The sequence below is a fragment of the Phialemonium atrogriseum genome (assembly GCF_030411735.1).
Source record: "Phialemonium atrogriseum strain 8032-3 unplaced genomic scaffold QBC33scaffold_32, whole genome shotgun sequence".
In the NCBI taxonomy this organism is placed as follows: domain Eukaryota; kingdom Fungi; phylum Ascomycota; class Sordariomycetes; order Cephalothecales; family Cephalothecaceae; genus Phialemonium; species Phialemonium atrogriseum.
Genome location: NW_026848169.1, coordinates 180,059 through 194,173, shown reverse-complemented (window position 1 = coordinate 194,173; position 14,115 = coordinate 180,059). Strand labels below are relative to the sequence as shown.

General features: G+C 55.0%; 6 protein-coding genes across 6 annotated transcripts; 2 read left to right on the top strand and 4 right to left on the bottom strand.

Annotated features, from left to right (window-relative positions):
* Positions 1-366: 366 nt before the first annotated feature.
* Positions 367-1,597, bottom strand: QBC33DRAFT_499561 (uncharacterized protein). Its single transcript, XM_060425646.1, has 2 exons — positions 1,407-1,597; positions 367-1,349 (listed from the first exon to the last, which is right to left on the bottom strand). The coding sequence occupies exons 1-2, from the start codon at positions 1,438-1,440 to the stop codon at positions 610-612; spliced, it is 774 nt and encodes a 257-aa protein (XP_060279575.1). The 5' UTR covers positions 1,441-1,597; the 3' UTR covers positions 367-609.
* A 503-nt stretch (positions 1,598-2,100) lies between these two features.
* QBC33DRAFT_549991 (uncharacterized protein) lies at positions 2,101-3,637 on the top strand. The gene is made up of 7 exons (XM_060429030.1): positions 2,101-2,281; positions 2,336-2,381; positions 2,457-2,588; positions 2,639-2,916; positions 2,982-3,126; positions 3,184-3,288; positions 3,350-3,637. Exons 1-7 carry the CDS (start codon positions 2,254-2,256, stop codon positions 3,507-3,509), a joined length of 894 nt encoding a protein of 297 aa, XP_060279574.1. The 5' UTR covers positions 2,101-2,253; the 3' UTR covers positions 3,510-3,637.
* A 270-nt stretch (positions 3,638-3,907) lies between these two features.
* QBC33DRAFT_499554 (major facilitator superfamily domain-containing protein) lies at positions 3,908-6,485 on the bottom strand. Its single transcript, XM_060425645.1, has 9 exons — positions 6,123-6,485; positions 5,925-6,001; positions 5,773-5,824; positions 5,527-5,701; positions 5,445-5,468; positions 5,311-5,382; positions 4,742-5,254; positions 4,514-4,674; positions 3,908-4,447 (listed from the first exon to the last, which is right to left on the bottom strand). The coding sequence occupies exons 1-9, from the start codon at positions 6,384-6,386 to the stop codon at positions 4,073-4,075; spliced, it is 1,713 nt and encodes a 570-aa protein (XP_060279573.1). The 5' UTR covers positions 6,387-6,485; the 3' UTR covers positions 3,908-4,072.
* Positions 6,486-6,981: 496 nt separating this feature from the next.
* QBC33DRAFT_573460 (cytochrome P450) lies at positions 6,982-8,937 on the bottom strand. Its single transcript, XM_060430701.1, has 4 exons — positions 8,647-8,937; positions 8,220-8,578; positions 7,528-8,127; positions 6,982-7,460 (listed from the first exon to the last, which is right to left on the bottom strand). Exons 1-4 carry the CDS (start codon positions 8,849-8,851, stop codon positions 7,107-7,109), a joined length of 1,518 nt encoding a protein of 505 aa, XP_060279572.1. The 5' UTR covers positions 8,852-8,937; the 3' UTR covers positions 6,982-7,106.
* A 424-nt stretch (positions 8,938-9,361) lies between these two features.
* QBC33DRAFT_598571 (uncharacterized protein) lies at positions 9,362-11,273 on the bottom strand (the record flags this gene model as incomplete). Its single annotated transcript, XM_060431983.1, has 2 exons — positions 9,362-9,616; positions 9,717-11,273. The coding sequence occupies 2 exons, from the start codon at positions 11,271-11,273 to the stop codon at positions 9,362-9,364; spliced, it is 1,812 nt and encodes a 603-aa protein (XP_060279571.1).
* A 1,001-nt stretch (positions 11,274-12,274) lies between these two features.
* Positions 12,275-14,049, top strand: QBC33DRAFT_622973 (uncharacterized protein; the record flags this gene model as incomplete). Its single annotated transcript, XM_060432866.1, has 1 exon — positions 12,275-14,049. Exon 1 carries the CDS (start codon positions 12,670-12,672, stop codon positions 14,044-14,046), a length of 1,377 nt encoding a protein of 458 aa, XP_060279570.1. The 5' UTR covers positions 12,275-12,669.
* Positions 14,050-14,115: the final 66 nt, after the last annotated feature.

Below are 14,115 nucleotides of genomic sequence, written 5' to 3'. Positions count from 1 at the left end.
GTTCGTCGTCCATTGGATCTGTTCCACGTTACAGGCAGCCTACTAGCCAACCAAATTTGTGTAACGTGGAGGCAGGAATGGGGGATTGACTTTCCTGCCTCTTGAGTCTCGTTCTATGGACTAGGACGGCAAAAGCTTTAGTCAAGTAATGATTGGAAGTGAAATTATGCGCTTTAGAGGCTCGAATGGATCGAGCTCCTGCTAGCGTACCGTATTGAATACAATCCGGACCAAGACCATATCACCAAGAAGCTAATCAAGAGCGGTCGCAAGTTCGCCCCATTACAACAGACAGGGGTATACAACCACCCATTTCCAGGTACCGTAACAGAAGCGGGCGATTTACGCACACAAACTTAGCCAATACCTTTTTCTCAATCACGCAGCTCGTGTCATTCGTTGTAGTTACTTGATCTCCTTTAATCTACGAATGCACCTGTCGACAACGTCGCCGATGCGTCTGGGATTCATGGTCGTAATCCTGGGCATAATATCTTTGACATAGTCAAGTGGGAAATTACCACAGAAGCACAAGCACAAGATAGAGACTGGAGATTAGACATTCAGCTCTTATTTCCCAACACAGCGTGCCCATGATTACCAACACGTCTACCAGGGCACCACCCCACCGTCAAGGTCGACGATGCCAGACTTCTCAAGATCAGCATCCCTCTTCCCCGTGACGACCTCCACCAGGGCGTCAGCCGCGTCCTTGGCGGGTCTCGCACCATGCTGGATGCGCATGGCGCGGCCCTTCTCCCCGGTGAGGTTGGTGACACAGAAGCCCGGGTTAAAGGCGCAGACCTTGCAGCCCCACTCGGCAAAGTTGTACCTCTGGCAGGCGGCCAGCATGTTCATGGCAGCCTTGCTCATGCGGTACGTGTCGCCGCGCACCTGGGCAAACTTGTAGGTCGGGTCCAGCCTCAGGGTCATGGAGCCCTGCTCCGACGACACGTGGATGACGCGTGGGCTGGACGACTTCTTCAGCAGCGGCTCGAACACCTCGGTGATCACCATGGGGCCGAAGGTGTTGGTCTCGAAGGTCTCGCGCAGGTTGGTCAACGTGTCGCACGGGCGGATCACGATGATGCCCGCGTTGTTAATCAGTACGTCCAGCTTGCCGAAGGTGCTCTCGACGTGCTCCTTGGCCGCCTCGATCGACTTCTGGTCCGTGACTTCCAGCTGGATGACGGAGATGCTGCCCTTCAACGAGCTGCCGTGTTGGGACTGGATCTCGTCCAGGGCCTTTTGGCCCTTCTCCACGGTTCGGGCGCCAAGAAGGATGTGGAAGTCAGACGACGCTTCGGCGAGACCCACGACGGTGTCATAGCCGATGCCGCTGTTGGCGCCTGAAACACGGGTGGGTTAACCGTCTGTAGTGGATCGGTAAATACCAGCCGACTTACCAGTGATGAGGACGATGGTCTTGTTAGATGCCATGGTGAATTTAATTCTTCGTCTCGGGTGAAATATTGGTGAGAGGAGATATGGATATGTGGCAAAAGAGGAGTGATTCTGATGGACTAGCAAATCATCCCATATCACTTCAGGGGCCAAGCCGAACTACACTAAATAGGGCGAAGCTGGACCCTGGTTAAGTCCCGTTTAAGTCCGTTAAATCCATTGTGTTACCGAGATAGGTGGTATTTTTCAAGTGCAAATTTCCTCCGAGACTAGCCATGCAAAGCCCGTCGCATTGCGTTCAGCGGTACGGGGTTCGGTGTTGGTTGTTGGTCGTTGGATGTTGCGCTGAAAAACGCCCCAAAATAAACAGTGGGGGTAGATAATACGGGGGTCCAGGGGTGTAAGATATGAATCGAGGATGCGCGTAAGATCCGGGCCGCTAACTCCCTCGGCATGCCTTGATTGGCTGCAGGTGGTTCCCGACTTGCCGCCCCCTTGCTGACGCTTATTTCGACACACATGTCGGACCCCGATTAGCAACCATTCGGTATCTAGTGCCGATCCTCTTGGCGGGGATTTTCGTAAGATGCAGTCGAAGCTGAACCTCCGCAGCTTGAAGACAATCGCGCACTCCGATATCTAAGGCAGTTGCGGCATTGGCGTGAGGGCGGTGTTTGGGAAGGAGGTTGGCCGTGAATTTAGCATCTTGTCGTAAAAATCAAGCGCTATAAAACAGCCCCACAAGGGTTTCCCCCAAGATAGCATAATTTACTGTGATTGATCCGTTCTCCCAGTAAAGTCTACTTCAAGTGTTGAGTTGCTGTTGAAGACTAAACTCAGCCTAGCAATATGGCGGCAACTAACGGAAATGGACATGGTTGGTGGTTGCTATTCTCTTGTTTCCACATTATACTGACAATAGATGTAACAGCCAAAGACCCATATGGCCTGAACCGAGACCATTTAGCATCGATCCGGTACGCTGATGTTGCCCATTCTCATATCCATAGCCTGATTGAAGGCGTTAGAGAGGGTATTAACAGATGATGCAGCCTAAACCTCCAGAACTACCTCTGGAGGGACTCGTTGGGATACACCATTCACCCGGACATCAAACAGGAGCTGGGCTTACAGTCTAATCCGAACAAGGAGATCAAAATTGCCGATATCGGTACCGGAACAGGGTACGAGGTGGCGATCTCGACAGCGTACCAGCGGAACTGACTGTCAACAGAATCTGGCTCATCGACCTTGCGCAAGAACTCGGCCTCACAGAAAAGAACGCCCCGACCAGCAACATCCAGCTTGATGGTTTCGATATTGACATTGTCCAATGCCCCCAGCCCGAGTGGTTGCCGGGGAACATCAACTTCCATGTCTGGAATGCCTTTGAGAGTCCCGAGTCGAAATTCGTCGGCCAATATGACATTGTCCACGTGCGTCTCTTCGGAATCAACGTCAGAGATACCGAGCATGGCATCCAAGTGATCTCGAACTTGAAGAAGATCCTAAGTAAAGACCAATTCTCTGGTTCGAACGAGCACCCGATACTGATTGCCTTCTCTTTTCCTATCTAGAGCCCGGAGGTTGGATCCAGTGGGAGGAAGTGAAGAGTTCTGCGAGCCGCGTCCACAAGATCAACCCATCCCTTGAGACGCCGGGGACGGACGGGTTGCTCGACTACGTCCTTCGGGAATCCAGGAAGTATCGAGGCGGAGACGAGTATGGTGCCCCAGTAACTGCGAGCGATTCAATTCACTAACTGTGGCGACGATGCAGGTGGTTCACCAGCGCCGACTCAATATTCCAGAGCCAGGGCTTCGAGAAGGTCTCCCTTCGCGAGCATATCGATCCCCCCATGCTATGGCGGTATCTATATGAGGTGTAAGTCGGCGTGTCTCATGCAACCATCATCGCCGGTAGTAACTAACCCCCAACGTCACAGCTGGCTTCTCACTGTGGCAGAATTCTGCCGAACTCAACTGAGGGACACGGAGGCAGGGGCCAAGTACTCGGCAATGGTGTCGCAGGCGTGCGACGAGTCTCGACAGGGGGCGGCCATCCAGTTGGGCAGGTTGGCTTTTATCGCGAAGCTGCCGGCTTGATCTCTTTGCAGATGATGGGGAGGCCTGGCAGTGCACGGCGTATGTTGATGTTTTTGTTGAGATGAATAATAAAGTCTCTCGTTCCGCTAGAACCCAGCCAATGTGCTCTGTATTCGCTCGAATCTGTCTGCATTGCACATCACCTTTGTGGGTATGGCACTGTTACACTAACTTATCAATCACTAAATAGTAGAATACTCGAGTTCGTACATGGCTCTGCCGGCCCTGGACCCAGGGATATACACCATGCTGTTTTGTGCTTAGTACCTTGTAGAGACCAAAAGTACGGTTCTTTTACTGCTACTTGTACCGTCTATGGCTGGGATTAGGAAACCTTCAGAAAGTTAGATGTCTTTTAAAAAGGGTCCTAGACTAAGATGTGCAGATAGCAGTTGTATCTAGTACGAATGGGTGCTTTGTTACATGACGCAATCTTGGACGCTATTGTTATGCGCCTCAAACCGAAATGTCCTTCCCAGCCATGTACATCTCTTTCCGAACCAAAAGGACAGCCAAATGCAAGAAAAGTAGACAGTGACTCACCAAGCCTGTCCATCTGCTGCTTACGACAGCGAAGTCTCCTTCTTCTTTCGAATATCCTTCCACCCCGTGCCCCACACGAACAACAAACTCGCCGCCAACGACGCCGTCGAGAGGTAAAAGGTGTTATCGATAGCCTTCGAGTACGCCGCCAGCACCTGTGTGAGGACCGGGCCGGCCGGCACCACGTCCCGGATCCCCGTGGCTCCCGCGTTGATCACCACCTCCGCATCGACGGAGGGGGCGTATTCCACGATGAGCGTGCGGAGACTGTTCTCGAAGATGGTCGAGGCGATGGTCAGCCAGATGGCGGTCACCATGTTCTGGGCGAAGATGAGCGTGGCGATGGCGATGGGGATGTATTGGGCCGCGAGCGAGTTTTGGGCCGCGAGGATTGGCTGTTTTGGAGGCGCGAAGCTGATGAGTCTGAATGCTTTGCATTGAAGGAGATGGGAGGTGCTTACCATTTGGATCCCCATGCCGCAGCCAGCACCGAACAAGATCTGATAGCCGACCCACTTGCCCGCCGGTGTGTTGACGTCAAAGGTGGACATGAGACCCGTGCTGATGGATGTCATGATTGCACTGGCGATACTCCAAGGAAGATAGTAGCCCAATCTACCGACTGAATAATCCCAAGTCAGATAATTCACGATTCTTCGTAAAGGAGAGCGGGACGTGCTCGGACTCACCTAAAAGTCCCGAGATGATCGCAGCCGCCAGTTGAGCCAAGATGTTCGGCAGTGTATAGACGCCACTCAATATCGCCGTCGCATTCAGAACGGACTGGAAGTAGATAGGGAGGTAGTAGGTCAAGAGGAAGAGTGACGCCATCAAGAAGCCGTAGACCAGGCAGCCGCACCAGACGACCCTCTTGGTCATGATCGAGAACGGAATCATGGCCTCGTCGCCTTTGCGATGCTCCCAGAACAGGAATAAGACGAGGGTGACTGCAGCGCCGCAGAGCAAGCCAATGACGACTGAGCTGTTCCAGGCGTATGAGCTGCCGCCCCACTGAAGAGCGAGGAGGAGCTCAATTGCGAATCCGGTCAGCAGAGTGAAGCCGAGCAAGTCGAGGTCTCTGATCAAAGCACGCGCTTTTGCACTTAAGCGTTCGCTCTTGCCCGTGGCTTTTTGTTCCGGAATGCGCACAAAGAATAGGGCAACGGCGACGACAGCGCCAAGAGGAAGGTTGATGTAGAAGCCTACCATGAGGTGAGCAAGACACTCAGTCTAGTCTGAGTAAATGAGGGACACCTACACCATCGCCAAGTGGAATATGACGTGAAAGCCCCCCCAATTAGAGGCCCCATCACGATGCCTAACTGGCTCACTAGAATGAAAGAGTAAGGTAAGCTAGAGATCCTAGATTGAAGGTAGACTGGATCAACTTACATCCCACAAGAATGCCATTCAGACCTGGTTTAAAGTCAGCCAGCAACTCCTAATGATTTCCACGAAGCCGGTTTCCACGTACTGGCACGTCTCTGAAGCGAAACTGCGCTGGCTACAATGGTCAGGCCACCGTTTTGCAGGCCCGCCACGCCCATGCCAGCCACCGCCCGCCCGACGATCAACATGTTGGACGACACGGCCACGCCACAGAGGAGTGATCCCACCTCGAAGATAGCGAAGAACCATATAAATGTCCACTAGTGTCGACGGTTGCCCGCTTTAGATCTCTTGATCACACCAAATACGAATTGATGCTGAGCTGGCGTACCTTTTTATCGCAAGTCGCGTAGATCTTCCCCGTCAGGGGTCCTAGTGCGGCGCTGAACAATGGTTAGTCCACAACAACCACTGAGTAGTGGGAACATGTGCTTTATAACCATTCTCGATGGCGAGGCTGGTGTCTGCTGCGTGCATAATTACCTCGCGAGTTGAAATGCCGACCCGTACCAGCCTACATCTTCCAGAGAATGGAACTCGCTCGTGATGCGTGGGATGGCCTAATAAATTAACTTCGGACCCGAGATGAGTCGCTGTCCTTTCTCACGATTGGAGACACGTGGGGAAAAGGGATTCAAGCATCAACGACGAGAAAGACAGAAGAAGCAAAAAAGCACGCACCGTCCCAATGATCGAACCATCGAGGAGCACGAGGAACATGACGATGCTCAGGGCGACCATCATATTCACAAGCGGGAGGCCGCTGATCCATTGCGGCTCCAGATCATCCGTTGACGAGTCACTTGATATCTCTCGAGTTTTGGTCTCCTCTTCTTTGGAGTTGGGAGCCGCCATCTCAGGAAGCGGCAGACTGGTGTCTCCGATGCCATGTCGCTCGTTTTCAGAAAGAGCCGTGCTGCTGGCTTGTTGGGATGGGGATTGCATTTCTGTGCGCTTTGGGCTGCTTGGCGTCTACCAAGAGCAGAAATGGCAAAGAGAAATGGATGAGAGTGAATATCGAGTGTGAATCTAACTGGGTCAGTGTACGTACAGCTTGCCTTGGCCTCTACTCCGAGTTCGTCAAAATTACGGTGCACCCCAGGGTAGGGTTATCAGTATGAAGTTACCGGTCTTAAGCAGGGCCTTATCGCCGTGCGAGATGCATCGGGGAACGAGACGGGTATGTCGCAGGAGGCTTATGCAGGGGTTCGGGCCTAGGTCTTCGGCAGGGATGGCTGACAGGATGTTACACAAAGGAACTCGGCCAAAACAATCTCGAGGGTGGTCAGCAATGCCCGTTTTGGGAGAAGCCTGTACCTCCCCTTCGTATTTATTTACCCTGCACAGAAATTGATTTACCGGGGTTTTATTTGCCAGCTGACGGCGTTGTTGATGGCGGGTCAGAAGGACCGAGAAAAAAAGAACGGGGAAAAACACCGAATACTCCCGACAGTGACATATCATTAATGCATGCAAAGTCGTGATAATTAGTGCAGACTCGTGAATTTGACAAACTCAGTTCAAGTCTACTACTACAGAAGATTGGTCTCATATATAGATATCATCGTGTTTCTAAACGCAAGCCGTGTCATATGCAAAACAAAACAAAAAATTTTACCAGAAGTTTCGTGATGGCTTGATCGTAATGGTAGTGAATGCCAACACTCAACTAGCGGTGTTTGCCCTCCTCGCTACCCGCGCGTTGAGATCCGGCAGCTTAATAAACCACTTGTTGTGCACCGGGAGATAATCGCGCTTCTCGGGCGCGCCATGCTCGTCCAGAAAGGAGAAGTCAAAGTCGCGGACGAGGACGGGAATGATCTTGTTTATTTCCAGCAGAGACACATTCTTTCCAATGCATGTTCGCGACCCGAGCCCGAACGGGATCAGGCTCTGCTCCATGGCGGCGGCGTGCGCTCCAGCGGCTTCGAGCCAGCGCTCGGGTCGGAACTCGTCTGCGTCTGGGCCGAAGACGTCTTTGTTATGGTGAGGTACCCAGCTGTTGACGCCTAGATTGGTCTTGAGAGGTAAGATTGTCAGCGGAAAAGCAAGAAAGATATAATGAGACCAGGGGATGGAAACCTACGCCCTCCGGGAAGAATTGACCACAAACAACGGCACCACCTTTGGGCACCTCCCGCCAGAGGGGAAGACCCACGCCGGGTTGGACACGCAACGCCTCCTTGATGACGGCCTGCATGTACGGCAACTTCTGGGCCTCCTGGAAGTTCGGTCGCGGCGAAAGAGCGGCGCCGTCGACCTCCTCACGCACCCGTTCCAGGATGCGCGCGTCACGATACAGGTAGTAGGCTATGGTGCTCAGCGCGATGGCGGTCGTGTCGCTGCCGGCGCCGATATTTGACCCGGCGTTGGCGGCGATGTCCCAGTCGGTGATGCCCTTCTTCTCGTCCCTGCGCTGCGCGTCGAGGAACTTCTTGACCATGTACACGGGCCCGTCATCTGGGAGGTCCTGTTTCTCGCGGCGCGACGTTTCGATCTTCTCCGAGGCGAATCGCTGGAAATACAGGACCTTGGGGCCGCTGATGAGGCTCGTCAGCTTCTTGAAGGCGGGCAATAGCCACGGGTAGAGGCCCATGAAGCTGAGCACTGTGTGGTCGTAGTTGAGGGTTTGAATCAGGTTCTCCACGTCTTCGCCGTGGTCGAGGAATCCCAGCCTGTCGCCAAACTGCGGAAAGAAAACATTAATCCTCGTGGCCACGTGGGGAAATCCAATCTGTCTGCGATTGTGACGTGCAAGGGGGTGGGGATTCAACCTACCGTAATCATCGACACTGCATCAAACGCAAAGTATTGCATCCAATTGCCCAGGTTGATTACCAAATCAGCCGAGGCAAACTTCTCCAACTGGCCATGGAACAGCTCGATACAGTGGTCGACATACGGCTCATACGACACTAGCGAGCTCATGGAATACATGGAAGCCACCTTGCGACGCATCGACGCATGCAGGGCCGGGTCTCGCGCGGCGAAGAGATTCGTGAGCGCCGGGTCGGGGCCAACATTCCACGCGATGTAGAACTCGCCCTTGATCCACGCATTGCCGTGGCCGTAGATGGTCCTGTGGGATTCGACATCGTCGATGCTGAAGTAGCCTGGCATGACCTGGACTATCTTGCCTGTTCCAATGAATCAGCGACACTGAGGCATCACAGGCAGCGTTGGAACGACCGGAATGCAGTCTTACCATGTTGGCGATGGAGCCGGATGTTGGTCCAGTGGAAGTCATTCCGGTATTTCTGCCAGGCGTACCACAACCTCGTATACTTGGCTGGGAGCGGACCTGGGATCTTTCGGCTCCACGAGACAAAAGGTGAGATCAAGAATGCGATGACGGCGGCGAGGGCAAGGCCCTTGGCCAGTGACCAGGGAGAAGCTTCAGCGAGGGTCATGTCAGATGCAATCTGGTGTTGTGGGAATCAATACCCCCCCGTGGAATCCAGCTGGCTGGTAAGGTTGAGCTACATGGGCGTGGGTGGTATTTCAGACTCTATGCTGGCCCGTTCTTGGCTACCAACGAGGGCGGGATTGGTACAACGGGGCCCGATACCGTGGTACAAGTGTCTACTGTCTTGGCCGATCATGTGGTCAGATGGTGGAGTCTGCCTGCATCGGTTCCCGAGTCACAGTAAGCGAGCAGGGGGTGGGCGCCTTTGCCATTGAAAGATTACATAGTGCGCTAACAGACATCGGCAGATTGTGAAGGAATGACTGCTGATTTATACTTGTATGAGATAGTTTGTTATGTCTAGACCTTCATGCCCATGCAGACCCGCCCGCAAAAGAGATATTAGCTTGTGAAGCGAACCTACTCGAGGCCCCGGACCCTCGCTTGAGACGGAGTGAAAAGGTCATCCAAATTGTAAAATACTCGCTCATGTGCAGGTTCTCGGCCACACCAATCAAACTGTCTGTATCTTGATGAACTCCATCACGGCCTTCTGCACATCAAGCTTGATGATCTTGTGCGTTGCATTGACTGGAAACTCGGCGAGGCCAACCTGCTGTAGGGAGGCCACGCCATGGAGGGCATACCCCTCACCAAACACGCTTGTTACGTGGTTTATGATTTGATTTGGGGTGAAGCCTTTCAGACTGCTCAGCACCGCAAATGGCTCGTGACCAACCTCGGGACGGTGAACTGCGACGACGGAGGTCTAGTTGAGGCGTCGTTTTTTGTCAGTCGGGGAAGGCAAAGAATAGAATAAGCAGACTAGCTGGACGACAAATGGACATATTTCGAGCCACGAAACTCACCTGTGCACCTGTATACTTCTCAACGCAGCTCTCCAGCGCAACCGGAATAATGACGATGCTGCCACGCGTGATAGCGTCCTTGCTCCGCCCCAGAATGTACACCAATCCGTCCTCACTCACCACGGCAACATCCCCCGTATTCATCCAGCGCACGCCCAGCCCATCCTCATAGAAAGCCGACGCGTCCACCCCGCCAAGGTACCCGCGAATCAAGCTCTCGCAGCAGACATGCAACTCCCCAGGCTGCCCTCTCATTGCCGTCCTCCCCGCCGCCGCGTCCCAGACGCGCACCCGCGCCCCCGGAGCGACCTCCCCCGCCGGACAGATCTCCCCAAAGTACAGGACCTCCCCAATCGGGCGGTCAAAGAAGGGCCAGACGAAGAACCCGCCGCCCTCGCTCATGCCGTGGTTGACGCACACGCGCGCCCGCGGAAACAGCGCCGCGCACCGCACCAGCACCTCCCGGGCGACGGCGTCGCCGCCGACCTGGACCGCCCGCACGGCGTCCCGCGCAGCAGCCGGCTCCCGCGCCAAGGCGTGCACCATGGCCGGCGAGAGCACGACGAAGGTCACGGCGTGGCGCCGCATCGCCTCGAGGGTGTGCTCCACGGCGAAGCTGGGCCCCGTGGCTAGCACGATGGCGCCGCCCGCGCGCCAGGTTTGCAGGGTGTGTTGCGGCCCGATGGCGCGGCTGTTGTGGGCTTGTTGGAGGACGCGGGCGCTGGTTGGGCCGGTTATCAGCCAGGATTGGGACTCGAGGATGTGCGTCATTGAGGCTACGCGCAGGGGGCATCCTTTGGGCTGGTTGCCTGATGTGCCGGATGTGAAGAGGATGGAGTGGATGCGGTCGGGGTTGTCGCGTCGCGCGGCATCTAGGAGAGTGGGTTCGTCGAAGGTTGGGCTGTTGTTGCTCAAAGACGTGCCTGTCTTGAGCACGTCTCGTAGGTATTTCCATTCAGAAGATGGAGTCGATGCATCTCCGTTGTCGTTGAGGATCAGGAGGTGGAGCGACGGTGACGACACATCCAACTGCTCAGCAGCGGCCGCAGTATTAACTGCTCTGGCACCGTTTGCATCGGGGACAACCACCAGCCCCGGCTTCAAGCTTTTTATGTAGTTCTGGAGCTCCATACCCTTCTCCTTGCTCATCACAGAAGGATCGACCGCCGAAAGGGTCAGTCGCAAGATGGCACACGCCCACAACAACAGCGCATATTCGCCGCCGTTGGGGATCATACACAGAACAGACGAACCCGGCCGGACGCCGTTTGCGACTAGTCCAGCAACCAGCTTCAAGGCCCCTCGATGGAGTTGAGTATACGTAAGGGTCAGACAAGTCGTCCCCGGGTCACTGCCAGTTCTGACTGGCTCATACTCGTCGTCGAGCTCAACCCAGTCCGCGAGGTCGTTTGCTTGCTGGTGCATGCAAATCACGGCCGGTTGGTGTGGGTTTTTGATGAGGCCACGCTCGATGTGTGCGAAGATAGATTGCTGCGTGTTGGCCAGAGGGCCGCCATCGATGTCAGCGAGTTGGTCTCCTGGGCCTTCTTTTGCCATGTTGTTTAAAGTGTAGCTGTGCGAACATGCGGAGGGAAAAATAAGAATCGGGTCAATGGGGAGTCCTCGAGTTTTGAAGTTACTTTTTAGTCAAGACGAATCACTGGAGGCGTAAAATCGAAGGAAAACACAAGATGGACCTCTGCATCAGTCTCTAGGTCTGGCTTCATTCAACTAATAAATTTAATTCAGTTTCTTCATAATACATTCCAACCGTTTCGATTTCATCACATCCCAAGTGTGTTTGGCGCCAAAGTTGATAATTAGAGCATATCTACCTACAGCACACCCAGTTTCGACCAGCCCTCTCTTTCCACTGTAGACTTGAGACTTTGAGAGCAACTAATTTGTCTAGGAATGGGAATGGATCCTGCATCTTGCGACTTTGCTAACCACGAAAACATATGGTTGTGTTGGAGCTACCAGTAGAGGTCGGGGCGAATGCTTACCTCGTCTACGGATACATCAAACAAAAAAAAAAAAAAGGGGGTTCCCGAGATGACTACAGCGACGCGGGGGGTGGGGCGATCAGCGCGAACTAGTCTGTGCGTGATGCCCGATGCATCGGACTCCGAGACTGTAGCCCAGCTTGCTGATTGGCTGGAACCATCTCCACCGGTAAGTATCCGACTTCCGATCTCCGATTGTGGGGCCGGTTCGACAGCCCGCCCCCCCGTCAGCGTAGAATCACAGTCGGGTGGGGGAGCGCATCAACACCTCGAAGACCTGATATTGGCGAGATTGGTTATGGCTTTATGGCTGAGTCTTACCGCGCGGAGCCGACATTCGCCTGGCTGCCAACTCGAGCGCGAAGAGACAAATGTCCTCGTGATGCGTGCTGCCTGTTGACCGAGAGACCCGTTCCCTGACTTAACCGCTTTTCCGGTAACTTCCGGTTCCGATCGTTGGTTTAAATTTCCGATTGTGACATGGAAATGATGGGGTTCAATTAGAACCATCTCCATCACGACCGGCGATGGCCGAGTAGCTAGCATTGAATAGCTGATTGTAATTATCTTAGAACAAGGACAGCAAACTTGAACAGGTCTTCTTGTAGTGACCGAACTTTGTTCTATCAAGGCGTCCCAAACTGCACCCCGTTGAACGCTTTCCTCGCATGTAACTCGGGGATAACCCCCCCATTAAAGGTCGGCCTCTTGAATATTCCGTCGCGACCTGTCGGTGTATACCTGGATAGAGAGTGGGCTGAGGGTTGACCGAGCCACTCTGGAGTGGCCAGATCTTTAGGCGGTATCCGAGGGCAGCCAGCAGAGGGGAATATCACTTGGACGAAATATAACTACACCAAACGGCCTTGACAATTGTTCACGGCACCACAGCATAGAACCAAGACAAAGAAATTGTCTAATCGAATACACATCTCGTCTGATCCAACATGTCTGCCACTGCCACCGTGACTGCAACTTCGCAGGTCTGCCTGACTCCCAAGCAGGCGGGCATGGTGCCTGGCCTCGAGGAAAGCACGCCTGGTGCGGTCGATGTCGCGAACCGGCTTCTGCAGAAGAACCACGACGAGTTCCACATCTTCTGGCGCGACTTTGCCGGCCACAACCACACGGCGCACAACATACTGACCAAGCTTGCCCTCGGCGCCAGCGCCGCCGAGCTGGAGCAGGGCTTCGTGGACAACAAGCGCGACCAGCGGGCGCGGCCCGACGTGGACGAGCAAGTCGTCGGCGAGATGGCGACCGAGGACGGCTTCTACAAGTACCTCGGCGAGGGGGCCCAGTACACCAACTACATGGTCTTCTTCGAGCGCGAGATGGCCCGCAAGGGCTGGCGCGACGTTGTCAACGAGTACTGCTTCAGCCGCACCCGCAACGCCGACGCCCTCCTGGCGCGCCTGTTCGACGGCGCCTTCCACCCCCTCATTCACCTGGGTCTGGGCGTCGAGTTCGACCAACCCAGCATCGTGGCCGAGGGCCTCGCCCAGGCCGCCACGGACGTCAGCTTCGAGATTGAGGCCTTCTTCCGCAACGCCGAGAATGAGGCCCTCAAGGCCGGGCCCGTCGTCCCCGCCACAAAGCCCCGACCGCTGGTCGAGCTGTTCCACGAGGCGCACGCCGACGAGACCATCCGCACCGCCGCGCGCTGGGACGACTTCCAGTGGAAGATGCGCGACGGCGTGCTGGGCCGCGCGGCGCGCGAGATCGCCGCGCTGGCAGCGCAGTTCCGCGTGACGCCCGACAACCTCGAGCGGCGCACCGCCGAGATGATCAGCTGCTGCGCCTACTTCGCGGGCGCCGCGCAGCGGCCGGGCAAGGCGCGCAAGATCGACTTCTTCTACATGCACGACGTCACGGGCTCCATCTTCCTGAGCGTCCTGGCCCGCCAGCCGTGGATCCGGGTCGAGGACAAGTGTCGCCTGGTCGAGTACAAGGCTCGGCTCGATTTGGTCTGGTATGCGACCTGCGGCACGCCGGAGCTGAATCTCGACTACATTGTGAACTACAAGGGAGTCGGCAGCGCCAATTGGAGCTGGGACGAGCTGTTCTGCGTCGTCAATGGGGCCCGCGACGATGGGCATGTGGCCAAGTTTGTGCGCGCTCTCAAGAACGGCGAGCAGGTGTCGAGGCCGTTTGAGGACGGAGAGTGGGCGGATGCGTTCCCCGTCAAGGGCGATAGCTGGCTCAAGCTGTCACGCATGGCGTATGACTCGACCGTCGACTTTGTGCAGGAGGAGAAGTGGATCGTGTTTGCTGGGTTTGACCTGCCGTGGAAGAAGATTCCCGCGCAACTACATGGTTTCTAGGAGATGTTGGTAGCCAGCGAATACATTGAGTCACTGATAATTCCTTCTTTCTGGCAGTGTGAACTTCTA